Source organism: Parasteatoda tepidariorum, chromosome 10 (assembly GCF_982258835.1).
Source record: "Parasteatoda tepidariorum strain Cologne lab strain chromosome 10, Ptep-v5.0, whole genome shotgun sequence".
Lineage (NCBI taxonomy): Eukaryota > Metazoa > Arthropoda > Arachnida > Araneae > Theridiidae > Parasteatoda > Parasteatoda tepidariorum.
In genome coordinates this window covers 74,832,203-74,856,148 of record NC_141764.1, presented here as the reverse complement: position 1 = coordinate 74,856,148, position 23,946 = coordinate 74,832,203, and the positions used below count along the sequence as shown (strand labels likewise).

At 28.4% G+C, this 23,946-nt stretch overlaps 1 protein-coding gene across 8 annotated transcripts in view; it reads right to left on the bottom strand.

Moving 5' to 3' along the window:
• The window catches only part of LOC107448889 (ras-specific guanine nucleotide-releasing factor 2), a 366,035-nt gene that overhangs the window by 134,378 nt on the left and 207,711 nt on the right, over positions 1–23,946 (bottom strand). For all 8 annotated transcript variants that reach the window (XM_071184120.2, XM_087153033.1, XM_087153034.1 and 5 more), the window contains exon 2: positions 2,574–2,680. In XM_071184120.2, coding sequence (XP_071040221.2) covers positions 2,574–2,680 — 107 coding nt within the window. The remainder of the gene's footprint in view (positions 1–2,573; positions 2,681–23,946) is intronic.

The window sequence follows — 23,946 nt, the reverse complement described above, 5'->3', positions numbered from 1 at the left end:
CACATCTGTAACAGTATCCGAAATCGGAAGTCATCAGTTGCAAGTTTGTTGATAATAGAAATTAAAAATTAGTGAGGAATTTTTCTTCAAATGTTTGGCGTGTTCTGTTCCTGAAAGATTTACTAATATTCTGGAGATTTTATTCAAGCTCTTCGGCCTTTTCCTTAGGGAAATTTTGTTTCTTATTTGCTGCTAAAAAATGGCGTCTGATTCAGTCAATGACTTTGATGGAACTAAATGAAAACGTGATAAATTAATGTCCGATATTTACAGGCTCCCGCTAGACGGCGTACTCGAGCGTTGCGATCGCGAATACTTTCATGATTCACATCAATTTTATGCTGATGTCAACCAAACCAATAAGAAAATTAATGGGGGAAAACTGGATCTTACCATGCGATTTTCCGGCCAATAAAAATACACTGACAACAATGGAAAACCTTGTTTGATCATTACGTTTTAATGTTATATGAAGATGCATATATAATTCCTTTAACTAAGTATTCGAAAATATGAGTTAGGATTTAAAAATATCTTAACATAAAACCAATAGCAGTGAAATGTAATGTTTGAAGCATAATTATTTAAATAAGATCAAATGTCATTGTATTATAAATGAATAACTAATATGCAGGTGATTTTAAGTAACCTTATCCAATTAGTCAAATAAGCTCAATTATTTTATTCCACTCAAAGTGTGCCTTAATTTGACGTCTCATTAGTTTTCTTCTTGGATATCTGACTTTTATCTGATAGAAATATTTTTCAGTTACAGCTAGAAGTAAAATTTAATAACCGATCATTCTTATAAAGATTTATATCTTAAGCTTTTTGTGCAGTGCTCGAAATAAAAAATGGAACTTAAGATATCTTTTGATCTAATAATCTGTTTTTCATCTACGGAGGTGAAAACTTAAAATTTCAAGAGCCTAACCTCAGATATGCAAACTAATTTCTGGTTGGTGTTTTTTTTTTAATTATGAAACAGGACAGAAAAAATATTTTCTCTGAATAAGCATGCTTTTTTGCTACAAATTTGCTTTCTTAATCCTGTAAATTTGGAGGATCGTTTGGCGCATTTGTAAAATATGGTCCCAAAAGTCTGATTGGTCCAAAGAACGGGCGAATATTTGAGTTGTTTTCTATGTAAAATTTCCTTTTGCATACTTTGCCATATCAAAAGAAAGTTTTAAAAAAACATAACATTAATCATTATTAAATTGAATATTCAAAAAGATAATTTTTTTACGGAATTTTCCTTGGATAAACAAGAGTAATAAAAGTGTTCAAAATGTTTGATTAGGTATGGCAAAATACATAATAATCAACATTAGGCTAAGTATAATTACCATATTTTTTTGATTGTGTCTCATCTTTGCATTTTGGAAGTGACACAAAAATTCAAATTGGTCGAAAAAATATATATAATTAGAGAATGTAAGTTTTTGAGTGAATTTCCCAACTTAAATTATAGTCCTTCGTAATTATTACGTACATTATAAGATAATATTTTTAACTAAGTATACGGAGAAAAATAAATTCTGGTAAAATTATCGTATTACATGGTAATGACATTCTTTTCTTAAAACCATTTTTTGGTTATTTGTGCTTTTCAGTCTTACACTTTTTCCTACTTGTCTAGAAATAAAGCTATAGTTTTGAAAAGCAGAATTCACGGTAAACCGTTATTATATGAAATTACTAAATGAATGGATTAAATACCATACATTTAAGTTTCAATTGCCAGTTTGTTTTACTAATGTCATTATCATTTAGCAGGGTAATTTAACCTGAATAAAGTTCTCCGTGCCCAAAATGATTTACATTGTTCGAATTTTATTCTGAAATCAGGATAAAATAACCTTCATCACTCTGTTCATCTGCTTAACCATAAAGTTTATGGTTAGAAACATGTCTTTACCTTTACAGGTTTGAAACCGTTTGCAACTGGTATAGTTAAAAATTCGTGAATTCAAGACTATTTTCGGTTTTGTAACCGTTCACAACTAACATGGTTTCAAAACCATTAAATAAAAGTTATGCGAACATAGGAAGTCTGCGGATGCTGCGCCATTTTTGAGAGAATGATAGTTTCGTATTCTAATTGTCTAGGTTCAATGATTGAAGAGTGCAGGATGCTAGAAACACTTCATGTATTGAAATAATGGAAGAAATATTGTGGTATTAACCCTGGGGTTCGAACCGCTGTTTATCTAGTCATGATATTGACCGATTTAACCTCTCAGCTATAGTATGTACAGAATGAACGGAACAAAATGACTTCATCAGGTGAGACTAGTTGGCACGGATAGAATTCTGGTTGTTAAACCGTAATAGGTAAAAACAATCACCAAACGATTTTTCTTACACTTAACAGTTTGAATATCATCTTTTTATGGTTATTTGACTGTTTTGGTTGAAAATGGTAAAAAAACAGTTAAATGAATTGCTATTTAGTCAGTTTTACCAAAGCATTTTTAGCAGCGTAGACCGAAGAACGATCTTCATCTTAGAACGTAGTGTTCTTCAGTTGCAATATTGTGCTTATAAGAACTTGAATAATGGCTTCTTACCTGGCTACGTCAATGGCTCTGATCCATCCATTGCATTCTGCTTCTGTTTCCGCTTTTAGTTCGTAATGTTTCGAACCTTCCCTCATGTATGTTATAAGAAAACAATACTGAAATTAGAAGAAAAACGCTAACATTAGAATTAGCTTCATAACCAAATTATTATAAATGAAAGAATCTAAATATAAACCAGAAAATTCAATAAAAGTTTTAGTTTCTTCAAAAATATTTCATCCAAAAAAACTCATGAAAATATAGTAAAATTAACTATTGGAATTTCAAAATCAATCATGTAACCATATGTTTTAAGAAATACTTCAATAAAAATGCTTGATATCATTAATATCATAAGTTTTTTGAATTATTTAAGACTTTTAATTTTTCAAAAGTGATCGTAAGTTTCAGAAAATGATAACTCTTAAAAATTCTTCAACTTGTCATTGGTCAACAGTAAAATTTCCTAATATTTCCTTATACTTAACACATCATTTCTGTTCCACGAATTTAGAGGGAGTGAAAATAAAATTTGTTACAGAACGAAATATTTACATTATTACTATGTTCCATGATTACTTCTCAGCTTTTATCATGTTTTATGAAATACTTCAATAAAAATGCTTGATATCATTAATATCATAAGTTTTTTGAATTATTTAAGACTTTTAATTTTTCAAAAGTGATCGTAAGTTTCAGGAAATGATAACTCTTAAAAATGCTTCAACTTGTCATTGGTCAACAGTAAAATTTCCTAATATTTCCTTATACTTAACGCATCATTTCTGTTCCATGAATTTAGAGGGAGTAAAAATAAAATTTGTTACAGAACGAAATATTTACATCATTACTATGTTCCATGATTACTTCTCAGCTTTTATCATGTTTTAAGAAATACTTCAATAAAAATGCTTGATATCATTAATATCATAAGTTTTTTGAATTATTTAAGACTTTTAATTTTTTAAAAGTGATCGTAAGTTTCAGAAAATGATAACTCTTAAAAATGCTTCAACTTGTCATTGGTCAACAGTAAAATTTCCTAATATTTCCTTATACTTAACGCATCATTTCTGTTCCACGAATTTAGAGGGAGTAAAAATAAAATTTGTTACAGAACGAAATATTTACATTATTACTATGTTCCATGATTACTTCTCAGCTTTTATCATGTTTTAAGAAATACTTCAATAAAAATGCTTGATATTATTAATTCATAAGTTTTTTGAATTATTTAAGACTTTTAAGTTTTCAAAAGTGATCATAAGTTTTTTGAATTATTTAAGACTTTTAATTTTTCAAAAGTGATCGTAAGTTTCAGAAAATGATAACTCTTAAAAATGCTTCAACTTGTCAATAGTCAACAGTAAAATTTCCTAATATTTCCCTATACTTAACACATAATTTCTGTTCCGCGAATTTAGAGGGGGTAAAAATAAAATTTGTTACAGAACGAAATATTTACATAGAAAAAAGTTTATTTGCTCGTAAATTAATATTCTTATAACAAATTGTAATTTGTTTTAATCGTAAATACATAAAAAATTCCATTTATTCGCCTCAAATAAAAATCGAGATATGTTTACATATAAAAAGAATGCTACATTTTTATTACATTAATATTTTATTTTATTTTAAATTTATGTTATTTCAATGTATGGTTCGGATTTCAACGCAAAAATAAAGATTAATTTATCTTTAGGCAAAACAACATAATTACATAAATTATGCACACATCGTTAAAACACTTTCTCCTTTGACAAAAGTTAATTTATTTTAATATCAAGTCATAAAATCATTTTAAATTTATTTGTCGTAAATGAAACCAACAAGCAAATTTGTAATGTACACCCACACATTCAAAATACTATATAAGGTAACAATGGTATTTTGTTTAATTATAAAATTATAAATTCAAAAGCATCTTATATTCATTTGTAAATCCATTCAATTAAAAATTATTTTGTTTATGTATTAAATTATATAAATTTAAATTGTCTTAATTAGCATCGATTTGTACATTGTATTACTTGTTTTTATTCTATAAAAATAGTTTCCATTTAAAAATAATTCCAAATACATTCTATTAAAATTTACATCACAGATAATAAATATTCTTAAAACCTTTTGCTTGCTTATTATAATAAATGCTTTAAAAAAGTATGCAAGAGGTTAGAAATTTTTCTACTGCTCAGAATATTTGTGTAATATTCTTTTTCAGCGAAGAACATTGAAGTAAAAGAAGTATTTTCCAGTGTCTGCAAATATTCTTTCAATATTACAACATAGCACGCAACAGATGTGAAAGTCCAGATGTTCCAAAACTTTTTCCCGTAACTAGCATATATATCATTTATTTCCGATATAGTAAAATATTAAATATTTCTGTTTTCAACATAAGCTTGGAATATGGTAAATTTTTTAAAAGAAATGTTTCCATAAAACATTTTTCAAAGCTGTTTAATTTTGTATTTATTTCAATTTATTAAATATCTTTATTTTCATTTCTTTTCACAAGCTCCTTTGCTTTGTCTTGCTCTCCAATACAATAACTTTATTTCATAATAGATAAAAGGGAAATATTTTGTTTGTCAATTTTATGTTTGAAATGTAACAAATCTATACATTAGTACGTGTGAGCTATCATTTAAGTTGATTTAAATTTAATTATATTGTCTCAGATAATTTTGTTTAGTTTTTTCTCTTTAATATATTAGATTAATTTCATTATAGATAAAAGAAATATGTTATTTTTCCATTTTAAATTTTAAATGTTATGAAAATCTTTCCGAGATTAATACTTAAAGCTTCAAGTTGGTTATAAAACACATATCTTATTTTTTAACGGGCAAACAAACAAGTTATAATGTCTTTATATGTTTCAGCCGTAATATTTATGTACTTACGCACTGATTTTTACAGTAAAAACTGTATTTTGAAACATTTATATGTTCATATGTAAACACGCCAGCATTCTAAATTTTTATACAGATACCCATTAATATTTTTTCAGAAGATGTTTATAAGATCTCTTATAAATGTAAGAAAGGGAGAATATTTCGTGTACATTTTCAGAAATAAAACTTTCACTTTTGATGAGTCAGGAATCCTTGAGCAGTATTTTTTTAATTTTGAGAATCATTTCGTGACGAAATCACGTGATTTGTGACGAAACACAAACTCTCAAAATATATGACGAAAATGTATCTTCAACCCGGATTTTTCTGTTATGAGGCCAACCCCTTGAACACCCTGCAGGCCGGTCAACTTCTTTCGTCACCTTATCTTTGGTTGTTTAGTTTTTTATTCAAATTTCGCTACAATCTTCGCTTACAATCTTCCACAGTACACTACAACGAGGTTTCGAGTTTAGGAAACGTTTTATTTATATTTGAGAATTTATGTATTTGTCTATTTAAGAGTTCACATTTTGTCACAAACTTGATCACATGATTTCGTTACGAAATGATTCTCAAGATTGCCGAAATGTTGCTAAGGGATTGCTGAATAATCAAAAGGGAGAGTTTTATTTCTGAGAGTGTAACGGAGGAGAAAGTATATATATAATATCCTTAGCTTGTTAAAATTTTATTTATTTTAGAATACAAAAATTTTAATGATAACTCTTAAAATGGCTGCCTTATCCAGAAACAGTACATCCGGGGTTCCATGCGACCTATTTTTGACCACTCAACAAAAATAATTTATTAAATTATTGTAACAAGTGGAAGAATTCTGGAGAACATTAAACTATTTGATTTCTGCACAGAAGTAATTTTAAAACTGTTATATATTAGATAAGATGTGCTATACATAACAAGTAAAACAGTTTTTACCTCAAGAATATTACCTAATTAAACCTAATCTCTACTTAATTAAACGATTCAACTGGTTAAATGGCAGTTAAAAAGGGGCAAAGAAGACTGAGACATAGCAATATACTGTATCTGACGTATTAAAACGGTACTGCACAAGCATTATTTTTAAAATATTAAAATCTGCGTAAAATCTCTACACTTACTAAAAATAAATATTAAATTAATTTAAATGCATAAAAATGTTATTTGGAATTTTATTTAAGTAATTAAAATTACTTAAAATCAGGAAGGTATCAAAAGTGCAAGTTTACTTAAAATGATCCATGGGCGAAATAAGAATTTTAATAAAATGAAATGGATTCCCTACAATAATAAGGGAGAAAAGGTAAGGCTTTTCCTTTTCAATTTTGAGTTTTAGAATTTTATATTAGGAAGTGAGTGTGAAATTTAGTTTTCACTTTATGAAAATGCAGCTTTATTGCTGTCATGCATCTCACTTTAAAAGTTTAAATTGTTACCTTTTCTGCTCTTTTATTCCAGCATTTATTTTGCGCATTTTCATTTTATCCAGGGATCAGGCAAAATAACGTTCTACTTCATATTACAATTTCATTTCGACACGTGAAAGGAAGATTTAAATTTCTGGTGGAAAAAAAATCTTTTTCTTTGGCAGAATTTCTTTTTAAGAAATCTTCTTTTATCATATTACTAGAACTAACCATTAGTTAAATAAGAGATGATACATTTATTAAGAAAAATTTAATTAATTTGAACAAATCATTAAATAATACTTTTTTAATACAATTTCTAAAACACTTATTTTACAATCTTGGGAAACTGGTAATTATTATATTTCTAGAGCTAACCAATTTTTAAATAAGATATTATATTTTTATTCTAATAAAGAGTAAAAGTAATATTGACAAATTCTAACAATAAGTTTTAATTCGAAAAAAATGATATTTTTGACTCTCCTGATTTTGAGTATAATGCCTGTTTTACAATCATACGAAACAGATAAGGACTAATTATCGCATTTTAAGAATGACCCAATAGTTAAATAAGAGATGATCTTTTTATTCTATTAGAAATCGTTAAGTATTCTAATAAGTATCAAAATATATGACATACTTTTATTATTCCTCATTGCTTAGTTAGAATTTTCGTAACTCTGAGGAAAAAAATATGGTCAAAGCTACCAGGATATAGTAAGAATTTCTTTATTTTTGGCAAGAAACATCAAAAAGGCCGATAATTTTTGCCAAATGATTTTGGTTAAAATAATAATTAAGTATAGTGTTATAATAAGTGGTCAATTTTAGTAAATCTAGTAAAATTTGGCAATTTAATCATTATACCTTAGAGTAGGGGATAAAACCTATCTATTCAGTTAAATTTACTTTTCAGTTCTGTATTTTTTGCTAAATGCTGGGGAAAACGAGCTGTAATTTTGAAAAACAGAATTTCCGGTAAACCGTTCCCATATTATGTTCGGAATTGCTTATAAATATCAAATATTTTGATTTTATTACCATAATTATGTTTTTTCATCGGAAATGTCATTATCATATAGGGAGTTTTTTCATCGGAAATGTCATTATCATATAGGGAGTTTTTTCATCGGAAGTTTTTTCATTATGTTTTTTCATCGGAAATGTCATTATCATATAGGGAGTTAATTTAACCAGAATTTTCTTTTCTCCGAGCAGAGATGAATAATTCTTAGAGAGGGAACTTTATAATATTAACTGCAAAAATATATATTAAGATTAATAAAAATTCTGTCCAGATGGGTTCAATAAATAATTTTATAATGCGATACAAGCATATGATAATCTGTAAAAATGTAAAATACATTAAATGCGAAATATGAATATCAATGTTTCTTAATAAATGCAATTTTTATTTAGGTTTTACACAACAACCGGTAATACTATATTGATTGTAAAAATAATATTCATATTTAAACGACACATCCTAGCAGAGTACAAGAACCGCTCAACTAAAGACTTATGTTAATTTGCTAGTAAGAATAATACTACATACGGCGAGTGATTGAAAGCAACAGAAGGCAAGAAAATGGAATAAGGAAACAATAAAGTAGTGAATCAAGAAACCCATATTTTTGAAAGTCATCGAAACGCTGTATTTGTTAGTCAATGAAGTAGAAATAGTCGCATTAAAAAATCAGAAGATGAGTTAATTAGAGCATCGGGGAATCACAGAATAAACAAATCTGTTAAACGACGTAAGCGATAATTAATTTGCTTGTGGCGCAACTACCACTACAAACATTAAAGACCAATTCACTAGTATATAAGACATGTTAACTTCATTCCATCTTGGGATACCTTTTGATAAATGAAGGTTGGCATGGTCCATAATTAAATCCCCACAATAGTAATTAGACGATCGATTATAAATCGACCATGCCAACCTTCATCTATCAAAAGGTACCCCAAGATGGAATGAAGTTAACATGTCTTATATACTAGTGAATTGGTCTTTAATGTTTGTAGGGGTAGTTACGTCACATGCTAATTGGCTTATATTGAACAGAAGAAATTTCTAAGTCATACTAGCTAATTTAGAATTTTTTTTTCAATAATTTGTTTTGAATATTTTTGATGCCTTTATTTCTTCAGTAAAAAACAAACAAACTTTTAAACCATTTATTAGCGGAGAAATAGCAAGAGACGACAGCATTTTCTGCAGTATTAGGTGCAATTTTAATTCTTTAATGTTTTAATAAAATATATATATATAATGGACTTTAGAAATTTTTTATAAATACACAGGGCCTTGCCTTCCTGCCCGAATGATCTTGCCAATAAATCAAATGCTCCGCAGAGTGAAGACAGCTAGTTTTTATGCTATCAGAATCCTATATGTATCTTTGTAATATCTAACTTTATGAGCCACTGTGGATCAGGGGATAAGGAGTTCGCCTCCTCATGAGATGACCAATGTTCAAATTTCAGCTGTGGCTGGTTGGCACGAATTTTGCTTCCGGCTCACACCGACCACTGTGGAGCAAAATGTCCTCAGTGGTAGGTAGATAGATCACTGATTAGAGTCCCTTTGCCATCGGGCAAACCATGAGAGGTTTTCCTTTCCATGTAACGCATACGCTGGGGGGGGCAAAGTTCCATTAAAGAAGTCCTCTTCACAGGTTAATTTGTGCCAATGTTTGTTCCAAGAGTTCGTTTGTCTTTTGAGTTAGTTTTGAAATTACAAGGCTATGGAGTTGCACATTGATGACTGTATAGTCAGAATTGGGCCGGCTGTTCAAGGCCGATTAGAAAATAAAAATGTCTATTTTTTAATATCTTTGTGCTATCAGTTCATCAATTGAATAAAGGCATTACTACCTTAATTCATTAAAAAAGTACGTTTAGATGTTTCTAGCAAACAATAACTCATCTGGTAATCTACTATTTTAGTAATTTAGTTTGTTCGTTTATCATGCATTTTAATGTATAACACTTACAGAGGGCAAGCGATCATGTATTTAGGTAAGAAAATTCGTATATAATCACCTCAAATGACATGCGAAAATTTGAGAATAGTTATTTGACTATATTTAGAAACGTAAGAGAAGAAGATAAAGAAACATTAGAGAAGATGATAAAAAATGAAAAGTAATCACTAGAGAAACATAAACATTCCTTTTTTTCATCCAAATTCTCTTTATCGAAAGTCACATTTTGTTTCCCATCGCGTCCATTTCCATAATTTTCTCGTCATCAGAATTGTATTTCGCATGATATATATTTTTACCAAAATCTAACATTTGAGTGCTCTGGAATGGCAACAGTAACTTTTCGACCGTTGTTTCGGTTGTAGTTATGGCAATCATTAAGTACCATCTCCTAAAGCTTCCGCAATAAGAATGGTTGAAATAGTCGATACAATTTTCTGTTCGTAATGGAGTCAACATACCATAAAGATGCATCGAAGACAATTTATTTTCAGTTGTATCTGGTGAATATTTTCATTCATTTTACCATTTAGAAACTCTCATTCTCTTTGCGGTTAACTAGAGCTATATTGTTATTATTGCTTTTTAGATTAAAAGCAATTTCATTAAAATTCAGCTTCATGAAAAATAGTAATTTTTCACTGAAGGTCTTATCTTCAAAAGGTCTTATCTTCTTATCTCGATGATGTTACAAAAACTTACTGTAATAGGAAATAAATTTTACAGTACAGTTAAAACTTGAACCCATTTTAGGATATTTCACAGTATGTAAATATGCAAAATGTTACAAGCATACATTTAAGTTACAGTGTCTGGTGCTTTTTGCTCTTCAAAATGTTATGTTGCAGTATTTCTTTATGGTAAAATTTTTCTTTATGGTAAATTTGATTCCAAAGTTTTTTATGGTGAAATTGACTATAAGTAAGTTCTTTATGATAAAATTGTCTGGAGGACTTTTTGGTGGTACTAACCCGTCTTTGCGCTACATGGATTGGAAAACCACAAATGCCTCTCATGGTTAGCCCAACTGAAAGGGGGTTCTAACCAATGATTCATCTACCACTACTGATATTTTATTGCGGTCGGTGAGAACAGGGAGCAAAATTCCCATCAACCAGCCACTGCTGCATGATTGACACAATTTAAACGAAACCATTATTATTAATTAATTTTCTTAATAATTTATTACTTTGACACTCAATTTGCACGTACAAGTAAGTATGCTCCGAAAAAGAGCAAGGAAGGAAAAAGAAGCAAAAAGAACACAATTCTGTAACAGAAAATAACGAGTTCTTCCAATTTCTATCTGTATTTTTATACGTCAGGAAATATATATCCAGCCTTCGCTTCTCTCATATAATCGAAAGGGGAGAAAAATAAATAAATAAATAAATGAAAAATTTAGTGGCTTACATGCCCTGCAGCCTCACCTCTGGTATCGGCTAAACACGTAAGTGTTGTGCAATATTCATTCGGATGGACAGAACAAAAATATTCCAGGAAATCTTTTATCCAGGAAAGGAGAACTGACTTCTTACTTTGGTATAGATATATATTTATTAAAAACCGTAGAACAAATAAATTCGTGTGGTATTTACGTGTAATGTTTGTCTATGTACCATGAATGTTTGCAAAAAAAATTTTTATAGTACTAATACTTGTCATTTTGAGGAGAGGTTTATATGATATGAAAAATCTTTTTAAGATTCTGACTTTTTACAAATTTAATTAAATTGAACAAAAATTTTGCATTTCAAAATAGAAGATTAAAATATACGAAGAAGGAATATAAAATGAAATCAGTAACTATTAACTATAATATTTGTGTTTTTCATATGAATATTTGTAAATTAAAAATTTGAATAAATAGTAATTCTTTCGTTAAAAAAATAGCTAATTACACAATAACCTGTGTGTGTATTGATATTTTGTCCCTTTATCGTCACGTACGTTTATATTTAATGAAAACTTTAAGTATTACATAAAAAAAATCAATCTAAAATTCGAGCTCCTTTCTCTCTAATATTATTTTTACTATCAAGAGTGTTAAAAGCAACAATTTACGCAGCAATATTTAATTTCAAAATAAACGGAGATAAAAATTTCAGTAAAATTTCATATTGTATGGTAATGGCTATTTTAATTAAAAAAATATATATATTTCTGATTAAAATATGCTGTTTTTAAACCATTCATTTGCTAATATTTCAGTTCATGGTTTACCAGAAATTCTGGTTTTCAAAATTATAGTTCTTATCACCATACATTTAATAAAATCAAAATAAGACTGAAAAGCAAATTTATCCAATTTAATATTTTTATAACATGCTCTTAGGTATCATAATTAAAGTACCAAATTTTACCACAGTTACAAATTTTTATCACATTTAATTGTTAAATTTACCAAAAATGCATTACCATAGCGCTTTAATAAAAATCTACGTAAAACAACTTAGTAGTAGGAAAGAAAACATAAACATATAATGATAGCTAAAGATGAAGTACCAAACAGGTAAATATTATAAATAGTTTAACCGTTTAAATGCAGAATTAAGAAAGGATATACCAACTTGCTATTATACGCGAAAATTGATAAATTCACTGCTGAAAAAATCTATACACAATAAAAAAATGAGTGAAAAAATTTTTAAGAGCGTTTTTAACGATGTTTCATTTTTAAAACATTGGAGTTTAACAGAGGCAATTTTTATAGATGTCGTTCAAGGTTATTTTAGTTGTATTACAGACATATCTAGATTTGGAATAAAATGGTATCTGCATGAAAATTTTTAAAAAAAATAAAACATCATTTTGGGAAATATAATTAATAAATTAAATTTTTTTAAATGTATAAAATGATAATATATATTAACGAAACGTTTATGTACTATTTTTCAGGAATAGTAATAAAATATGACAAGAGGAATACAATCTATGGGTTTATAAATATTTTTGCAAAATTGTTGCCAGCTTTTTCAATTTTGCTGGTACACCAGATTTCAATTTTGTATGCTATATGATTTAATTGGGTTTCAACTTTTCATTCTTCATTTGCACTTGACATTACAATTTTATTTTCCACTTCATCTTGTCAAATGATACTTTTAAAAACAATGCTCAAAAGACGTAGAATAAAAAAAAATGCCATAAGTTATCATCCTCTGTGTTTTCCGTATTAATAAAAACTCCTGATTCGTCAGGCTGTAACCGACAAATATCTGAAACTTTAAAATTTGAATCAAAAAATATTTCTAACAAGGCCACTTTTTGTTGCATCGCTATGCATCTCCTAGAAATTAGACATTGTGCTAGGAGCAAGCGAAAGTTTTGACTGAGACAAACAAAAAAAAATTCAAACTTTTCTTGAACTCACTTGGTAACAAGTTTATCAGAGAAGTAAAATAAATCTGAAGTATCAGAAAGAAAAGTTATCGATAGCAAGAATATAGTTAATACCATTGTTGGAGCACACTAAATAACTTTTATTTTAAATTTAAACTCTCATTATCAAATATCGCAACAAAACTATATATAACAGCCTTCTAACTGTCATCATCTTATGAAAAAGAATTCTTTTCAAAAAGTTAGAATTTCAACAAAAGAGCAAAACACTGAGTATGAAAAAGTTCACATCTTGCATTACTTTCTAAGTATGCTGTTACTATCACTCTGTTATCAGTCATAGAAAATTAATGTCTAAAGAAATTGAAAGGAAACACATTCATCTTCCCATTTTTATTCAAACAATATTATTTGGGAGGGGGTATGCAGCTTCTGTTGTCCAAAGACCGGAGCACCGTGAGGTAGAAGACTGTCTTGGCTCCTGGTGGTGTTCTTTTTAGTCTGGCACCTACCCTTCGGCCTGTCCGGCTTGGGAGACCCTACCAGTAGCAAGCTGCCTCCGGCATAGCCCATGGCAGTAAAATAGATAGACAGACTGGCAGTGGGGTATTTATTGAAACACCTCGAGAGAACTACACTCTTCATCAACGAAACCCCGATTTCTGCTCCGTCTTTCGAAGCGAACTAATTGCAATCGACAGGGGACTAGAGAAAATCTTGAGTGAAGGGCACCTTGGAAATACTTGGATACTATCTGACAGCCGTAGTTCAATTCAACACCTCAAAAATTGGGCCCTCATTGGAGATAAAACCAGTTTTTCGATCTTACAAAAAGTAAAGCTCATTTCCCAACAGCATGAGGTCCACTTTCAATGGATCCCGTCCCACGTTGATATCCACGGCAACGAGTTGGCTGACACTCTTGCAAAGAAGGGACTAGACCATCCAGTCCCCTCCACCTCAGAGCTTACATACCTTGAACTGTTTGCAAGGCAAAAGTCCCAGAACAAACAAAAGTGGCTGCTTCCACCTATTCACTACTGGTATAAAGCAAAAAGACCAGGACTCTCTTTATCTCTCCCTGGTGACAGGCGAACCAACACCTGCTTATCCCGACTGGCCAGTGGACACCTGAAATGTCTCACATTTTCTGCAAATCAAAAAGTCTTTCCTCTTTGCCCTAAATGCCAACAAAACCAGGCATCACCTGAGCACATCTTGAACTGTTTAGGGCTGGACTGGAATGACATTCATTCCTCTCCCATTCTGGTTTCGGATTTTCTGAATGTCAACGGATTCATTGATCTGGTCTGACCCCGTCAGACCAGATGGGAATTAGCAACAACAACAACAACAATATTATTTATCTTGAATAAGTATCATAATACCAAATGGATGCAATTCATACAACAATGAATCACTTGATGAATCAATGAATCACTTGATGAATCAATGAATCACTTGATGAATCAATGAATCACTTAATGAATCACTTGAAATCAATCTAAAAATAGAATACTTAAAACGACCATATTAAAAAAAAATTGAATATTTGATTTCAAACTAATATGTTTTGATATTAAAATAAAATCTTGAATTGAATGCTTCATAGAGGGTTACATTATGCCTCTAAGAGCTTGTAAATATTGCAGTTGTATTATAAAAATTGGAAAATTTGTAAATTTAATTACAAGCAAAATAAAAATTTACAAATTATATTGAATTTCTGAAACTAAAAAAAAAAAAAACAAATAAATGAGTAAATAAATACTAAATTATGGAAACGGAACCAAACTAAAGGCAAAAAGTACTTCACGATGTACATTTTAAATGTATTATTCTAACATTAATTGTTCATTCAATCTCATGTTTATGCCCATGCTGTCCTTTTAAAAATATTGTTTGAGTTTTGGAACATTAGCGTGTAAAGATAATATAATTTTTGCTCAACAACTTATTGCAAATTCTTCAAGCAAGATAATTTCCCAATCATGGACTTGGAGTTCGGCCATTCAAGTGGCAGTCTTACTAGCAGTTTCATCGTGAAAAATTCCATGCTAAATTGTTATGTCCTGTTTTTTTTATGTGGGGATTCGGAAAGGGAATGGGTGGTAACGTTTTCCACAACGCAATCGAACGTTAACCAAACAAGAACAATTAACCATCTGGATTCGTTTCAAGAGATGTTGACATGGTGACTATAAGTTATTTTGGGGGTTTTCCTCATGAGCTTATATCCATTAAGCTCATATATATATGTATATATATATATATATATATATATATATATATATATATATATATATATATATATATATATATATATATATATATATATATATATATATATATATATATATATATATATATATATATATATATATAAATACAAGAAAACACGAAGAAAGTTAAGAAAAACAATAAGTTTAATTTATTGCGCTTAAGCTACAAGTAAACAGAACCCATTAGATAAGTTCAAAATGAAGAATAAAACAAAGAAAAATTAAAGACATATGAAAAAGGGGGAAATAATAAGTAAAAAAATAACAAACAACACTTTAAAAAAAAAAAAAAAACGGATGAAATTTTATTTAAAAAACCGGAAGAAAAAGATATAATCTTTTCATCAGCCTACACGATTATATCCATAAACAGAGTGCTTTCTGATAATGTATCAATAAAGCCAAAGCAAAATATATTAATACAATAGTGTTATTGATACAATATCAGAAAGCACTCTGTTTACGGATATATTCGTGTGGGCTGATGAAAAGATTATATCTTTTTTTTCAGGCTTTTTTTCCGGTTTTTTAAATAAAATTTCATCCTTTTTTTTTCTTTTTTTTTTAAACTGTTGTTTGTTATTTTTTTACTTTTTATTTCCCCCTTTTTCATATTTCTTTAATTTTTCTTTGTTTTATTCCTCATTTTGATGATATATATATATATATATATATATATATATATATATATATATATTTGATGATATATGATATATATATATATATATATAAGTAGTTGTTAAAATTTATAATATAAGTTTTCCTATAAATATTGATCCAAACAGAAATAATCCTAGTAATATTAGTTTAGCTATTAGTGCTTTTTTTTTGCAGGTACAACTTCTTTCCTGGCAGACTTTAAATAAAATAAAAGTTTGTCATCCGATACCTTATTCAAAATTCCTTTAAGATAAATCAAAACAAAAAAGAACATATTTAACGTAGGAATAAATGTTCATAAGTGCTTTCCGACAACTTAAGTACAAAATTTTTCCTTCTACATTTTCAGAACTAAATTCATCAACCCAGCTTCTGGCGAAGTAAAAACAAGCAAAAACAATTTTCCTGACTTCCGCAAAATCCATCATTCCTCTCTTTCATAAACAAAATTGAGTCGTAACAGAATCTTAAATATTCGAATAGAATATTCTGGTATCTAGACTAAAAGCTAATGTTCAGACGAAAAGCTGAAGGGGCTTTCAGGAATATGTCTATAATGAATATTTCAAACTGCAACCGTGATGGTATCATCTGTTTCGACATCTTTACGATTCGTGTATTGATCCGGGAGTTCGGAGAAGCGATTATCATCATACAAAATCTAAAGGCATTGTCGGGAAGAATATTCTAGGAATGTTGAACAATTTCGAATAAAACCGTGCCACAGGTAAGCGCGCCTTACCTACAATTGATCTTGTGACGTCAGAGAGAGAGCAGCCATGGCAACAGTTACCTATATATAAATTCATCAATGGGCAAAAAGTAAGATTATATTCTCTTTAGGAAGATGAGCTGTTGTTAAATTTTAATTGGGCTTAATTAACATATGACGTACAAGATGCATTGATAAAAAAATGAAACATGCTCGAGATAAAAAGAGAACATTAATAATATTTGACATTAGAGAGAACATTAATTACAAAAGAGAACATTAATTTATTGAGGGAATATGCTTACTTCTATTTTATGAATGTTTTATTTCATGTATTTAATTATTTTCAATAGAAATTATCTCATCATTTAATACTAGTTACAATACAGCTTAAATGGGTAAAATGTGAAATATTTGAAAAGGGAAATATTTTTTTTATTCCTGCAATTTTATTATGTTGATTTCATCTGAGTGACGGTGAAATCCTACATTTGAAATTTTTACCACTTTCTGACTAGCTAGAAGACCCTTTACATCTATATGGCTGATTGCCATAAACATTTCAGATGTTTTCCGATTTCTAAGCAGAAATTATGATAATATATAGTCATATATAGTTTGCTTGAAGTCTTAGTTAGAAGACTCAAATTTTTACTGGAGTTCGATGTTGAATAACAATTTGAATTTAACTTGTTTCCTTATTGCTACAAGCTAAATTTAGTGTCCTTCTACGACTAAAGGAGACACACAATTGAGTTTTTAACCTCTCATTAGTATGGCTGATACTCTATGTGGCTGATTGCCATAAACATTTCGGATGTTTTCTGATTACTAAGCAGAAATTATGATAATCTATTGTCAAGTTTGAAGTCATAGCTAGAAGATTAAAATTTTTACTGGAGTTCGATGTTGAATAACAATTTGAATTTAACTTGCTTCTTTTTTACTGCAAGCTATATTTAGTGTCCTTCTACGACCAAAGGAGACTCACAATTGAGTTTTTAAAATATCCATAGTGAAGTACACAAATTTTAACAGAAGCAATATTCTGGATAACAGTCAACATTCTGGATAACAGTACATATTTCATTTTTTTTCTTGACTGCAATAAATTAATTTATCCCCAAAGTTAAGTTATTATCCTAAATTTGCACCATTTTGCGACTAGCTAGCAACCAGATAACAACTGAAGCATTACGTCTAATGCAAGTATGAGTTATACTACGTTGCAAGTTGAGAAAAAGACTTTTACTGCATAGGATTTATCATCCACAATTGCATATAGTTCCGCTTTATTTCATTTTCAAATTATACAAATATGGTTTCAAAGCATCATAAAAGTTTTTAAAAGTTTAACAGGTCAGTCAGAAATTTAATTTGTGCTATCTCTTTCCAGGTATATCATTTAATTATTAAAAAAGAGGCTTATAGTTTTGAAGTCTTACTGGAATCCTATACTTGGTGACATATTTCACTTTATAAGGAGAACATTCGTCCTTGAAAAAGAACCATCTATATCACGTTGAAAGATTTGATTTGAGTGGGCCACTAAAAATGGCCGCTCTTAACAAATCAAATGCAAGATAAATAATTTTTATTTTTGTTTGCTGTTGAAGAACATTGTCTGCACGAAGAAATATTTATTATTCTTTCATCAGTATCTTTGTATGCGCACAGAAAGACGAATCATTATAGAAATAAAACAATAGTTTTTATTCTATAAGTTATGTTTCCCTCATTTCATACAATTTAAGAAAGAAAGAAAAAAGGCTGGGCAGCAACGTTTCAAAATTTGGCGATGTTCATATACGCTGGCGAGGGGAACTTGGCATCCATAATAAACTTTGAAGCAAACGAGCTCTCTCTGTAAGGAAAATGGCTTTTTCTTAACTTGCAACAGAGTATATATTTTTTTTAAATAATGCGAGAAAAATTTATCGTTATTCAAAACTTCGTCCTTTTTTCATTAAAAACAAAATAACACATAACTAAAACGAAGAGTAAAACGTCCCTAGTTGGATCTCTGACAGTGACCAATGAACATTAAATCGTTCACAATATCTTTAAATTCATTCAGTTTCGGTTATTTCTTGATTTACTTTAACAGAAATATTACATTAATAAAATGTTTAAGAAAGCAAAGTATCATGCTATTACAAAACTTAAAACAAATGCAATATTGTTTATCACGAAGAGTATAAATATTATTAAGTATGTACCATTTTATACGTGTAATGAATGTAGTTGCAGAAAAATGTATAAATGAAATATAAACAGTATTTATTACAATGTATAAATCTACAACAATATTACAAATATGAAGTATAGATATCATCAGAATTTACTACTGAATACTAAACTACAAATCCTTGTTTCTGAATAGTTTTAATTATTCTAAAAGGAATATATTGAATATTATATTCTGAAGTTTCATCACGAAATTTATAACATTCATAAAACTCATTTACTATTCTTGATGATAATTAAATTTGAAACTAAGTACTTTTATTATGCAATAATTAATAAAGTTTGATATACTCATGCTATAAAACATTCTTAATCCGATTACTACTCTTTTATTCAACTGTAATTGAATATATTGAAAAGCTTTCATTTTTTTTCAACTTGATTTATTATTCCCAAAATGATTTGTGTGGTTGAATAAAGAATGATAAATGAATTATTTAATAAGAATTGTCATTTGACTCCTATTTTCTTTTGAAAAAAAAATCCCAATTTAGCTCAATTATGTCCAAGCATAAAAAGTGGATATCATAAAAAAATATCTATATCAAAAAATTGTATTTGCATTGAGAAAAAGTGTATGATGAAAACCGCCAAATAAAAGTAAAATCTATAGTGTTTTTGGCTCTATGGGAACACAAACAAGCTCGGTAATATTTACCTAAGCAATTTGATAATGAATTTGGTAAAATTAACATTAAAATATGGTTTTATGATACGTGATAATTTTTGGTAAATGTTGTAAAATTTGGTAATTGTTTCATGATATCTCAGAGCATGGCACTAAAACTTATTTATTATGTCAAATTTATTTCCTAGTTTAGTATTGTTTACTAAATGTGTGATAAAAGAAACAATTATTTTGAAGAACCAGAATTTCTAGTAAACCGTTACCATATGAACGGAAAAAGTACCAAATGAATGGTTTAAATAACATAATATTTTCTGTTTAATTAACAGGAATTGTGCTGTTTTTTTTATTACCAGAAATGTCATTATTTTACGCAATCTTACTAGAATAATCTTCTCCTTGCTTTTATCCCAAATGGTCGCGTCTCTTTGTTTTCTACTACTTCATTTTCAAAAATAGCTGTGCTTTGACATTTAAATAGTTATATTGTGATTAAATTATGGAAGGCTAAACTATCTTGTTCTTGAAAAATGAATTTTGATAATAGTACCGTATTGTTTCGTTTTCGAAAAAATGAACTGTTCTTTAAAAAAGAAAAAAAACGCAAGATACAAATGGGTTAAGAAATAAGAAATTCCTTTAAAAGTCGGCTACAAAATTTAGTTCGTTCGGAGAAATAATAAAAGAAAAAAATATTTCGAAAAATCGTTTTTGAGATCAAACAAAGAGTTTATTGCATAAACTTGTTTTAAAGCTCCTTTATTTTAACTATTTTTGGCAAAAAAAAATTATTGAATTATTTCCCAATAAAAAATACACAATCGAATTGACATTTAACCAAAATTTTCCATTTAACCAAAATTTTCCATTTAAATAATAGCAAATTTAGATTTAAAATTAATAATTGATCTTAAAGTTGCGTTGCAAAACTAATATGTTATTTGTTTAAAGAAAGTATTGAATAATAAATTTTCTCTTCGAAACAAGTTCATAATTTAGGCTCATAAAAATGAACATTATATAAGCTAATATGGCTTTATTTTTAAAAAAATAATTTAGTTAAACTTCTGAGTAAGATTTTCTCATTTTTTTGTCTTTTGATGTAAATATTGAAATAAATTTGGCATGAAACTTTTCCTAATTCTTTCTAAATAACTATTAACAAACCTTTACATGCTTGCAGCTATATTTAGATACTTAGAAGCAAAAAACATGAATTCTAATAAAATTACATAATTTTTATTAGTTTAATGCGAAGAATTAGCTGAAGAAAAAGAATAGTTTAAAGAAAACATTGCATAGATATTTCCTATACAATAAAAAGACATATAATCCTTACATAGCTAGAGAAACGTCTTTACGAGATGTAAATAAGATTTCTGAAACTAAACTTGAATTTTTCAGCACAAAAAAGGTATTTGACTAGTTAGCAAAACAATGACTTGGGACAAAACTTTTTGAAATTGAGTTTATTGTAAATTTAGAATCCCTGTAATTTTAACTTTCAAAAATTACTTTACTTTTGTTTATACTCTAACTATTTACAAAGTTATAGCAGTTTTTGTGCAAGGTAATAACAGTGGATAGACTAATAATTTAAAGTCTTTAAATGCGTTTATTTCAAAAACAGATTTTTTCACATTTTACACCACCTTAAACACGATATCTCACGTTGTTTTTAAAATTATTGCCAACATTTTTTATGAGTATTTATGATTACAGAACACATGTTTTGAATTACAGACTTGGAGAAGAAAGCATAATATCATTTTTTATGAATGTTCTTTCGCAAAGTCAAGTGCGGGCATTTTTAAGAATTTGCTTTTTTATAACTACGTTGATCCCCAAAATGCAGTTTCTTTTAAGATAATAGTTTAAAAGATAGTTGAGAGCCTTCTAAATAAAATCCTCATAGGAATTTTTGTCTTAGATAGATATTTTTTTACGAAGTTTAGCGTAAGGGCAAAAAAGGCCTTAATTTTGCCTAAAAAATTCCATTTATAAAAATTAAAAATTACAATTTTTTTGCTAGTTTCACAAGTTTTCACTCATAATAAACCAAATAAATGAGTTTTTTAAATTTTTATTTCAATATTGAAAAAAAATTGAAAAAACTAGTCGGATACCTTAAATAAAGTTAGAGTATTCAACCACAATTCCAAGCAATTTTTCATTGAATAATTTCCTCCCTTTTTTGCTGAGATCATATAAACTACAGATACGAATAAGCTCATTGATGGAAATTCTATACTATATATAAGCGCAGCAGATATATTATTGCGATAGCAGCAAACGCAAACGAGGAAACAGAATAATAATAATAAGATAACATAAAAAAGAAAGTAATATTAAGCTTTATATTATCTTCTTTGCTATATTGAATAAAAAGGATTTGTTATCATGTACCCAAAAAGACAACGCATCCTTTTGTTTTATTTATTATTTGCAATAACGGATCTGCAAGAAGTCGATCCAAGGAGATTTCCGGCAGATGGGTAAACTAATTAATATAGAGATATGAAAACGAAAAAGAAAATAGATTGGTTTTTATGAAGAAGAAATGTATTGTATTATCCGAACTTAAAAAGTAACTGTTGCGAAAAGGGTAGAAAATCCTTTTATAGTTCTTTAAGAATGAAATAAATTTATTTTGTAAGATCTCCTTTACGAATTACATTTAGAAAGAAGAAGGTTATGTTGTTGTCGTAGGACATTAAGTGCAATTGTTCTTGTTAGAAAAATGTTTCAAACATTTTTATTAAATACCAATTTATTTGAATGATTTAAACGCATCGGAAGAAGGAAAGAAAATTCCCCAGTCACAAAATCGGATGAAAGTAATGGGTTATGTAACTAATCAACGAATGCTGTAATAATCATGTACAAATTCTGATCCAGGATCGCACCGAATAGTTCTGACGTAAAATATCCCAGTGGTAGGCAGATCATGGGTTAGAATTGTTGGTGACAAAGCATTAGCATATATATATATATATATATATATATCACGCCGGTAAGTTTGATTTCGTTTTTTGCGATATCGACACATATAAAGAATAATTTTTATCTTAGGATAATTATTCTTTATTCAGAAATATCGCATTTATAGCAATAGATGTGTCTTGATAACGACTATTTGCTTTTACCATTCTTGTTTCTCTACAATTTAGTTTTTTATTTTATTCATGTTTTTCATGTTAATTTGTGTTTATATATATATATATATATATATATATATATATATATATATATATATATATAAGTTCAAAATGAAGAATAAAACAAAGAAAAATATTAGAGATATATGAAGAAAAAAAAAGGATGGGGGGAAATACTAAATAAAAAATAACAAACAACAGTTTAAAAAAAAAAAAAGGATGGAATTTTATTTCAAAAAACAGGAAAAAAAAGATATAATCTTTTCTTCAGCCCACACGATTATATCCGCAAAACAGAGTGCTTTCTGATATTGTATCAATAAAGCCAAAGCAAAATATATTAATACAATAGTGTGAGGAGCACTCAAAAATTTTTTTTATAAAAATAACAACAAATAAAATAGATCACAAAAAGCAAAAATAAGTAAAAATAACATGTAAAAACAGAAAATAAAATAAAATAAAAAGATAAAACATTAAAAAGGGACTATAAAGCGAATAGCAAAATCAGATCAACTTACATGGACAGAAAATTTTTCAAGAATGATTTAAAAATGTTTTCGCAGAAAGATTGCCAGATTACAAAATATGAAAACAAAAGCGCAAATTGAGTGTAACAAGAGGGTTTTAAAGTGTCGTTCTTACTGCACTGCTGAAGTGATTTGTTATTCTGAGCTTTGATTTATTAGTTACCAAGGATGGGCCCGAAATGGACGTGCGCAAGGTAATATTATACTGGATAATTTTCGAAATTGATCATAAATAGTATTAGAAGATAGATGTTTATTTAAGAAAACATATAAAATAGAAAAGAGAAACATAAATTGCCTGTTTTGCAAATAATTTTAGCTGCGGATTTGCACGATATGGATTAGCACATAGAAAAATTATTTAAATTATCAAAGAAAAAATTCCATTCAGTAGATAATTTTAACACGGATTTGCCCGAAATGGATTTGCACATGGAAAAATTAACAAAGAAAAAAATCTTAGTAGATAATTTTAGCCACGGATTTGCCCGAAATGGATATGTGCACATGGAAAAATTTTATAA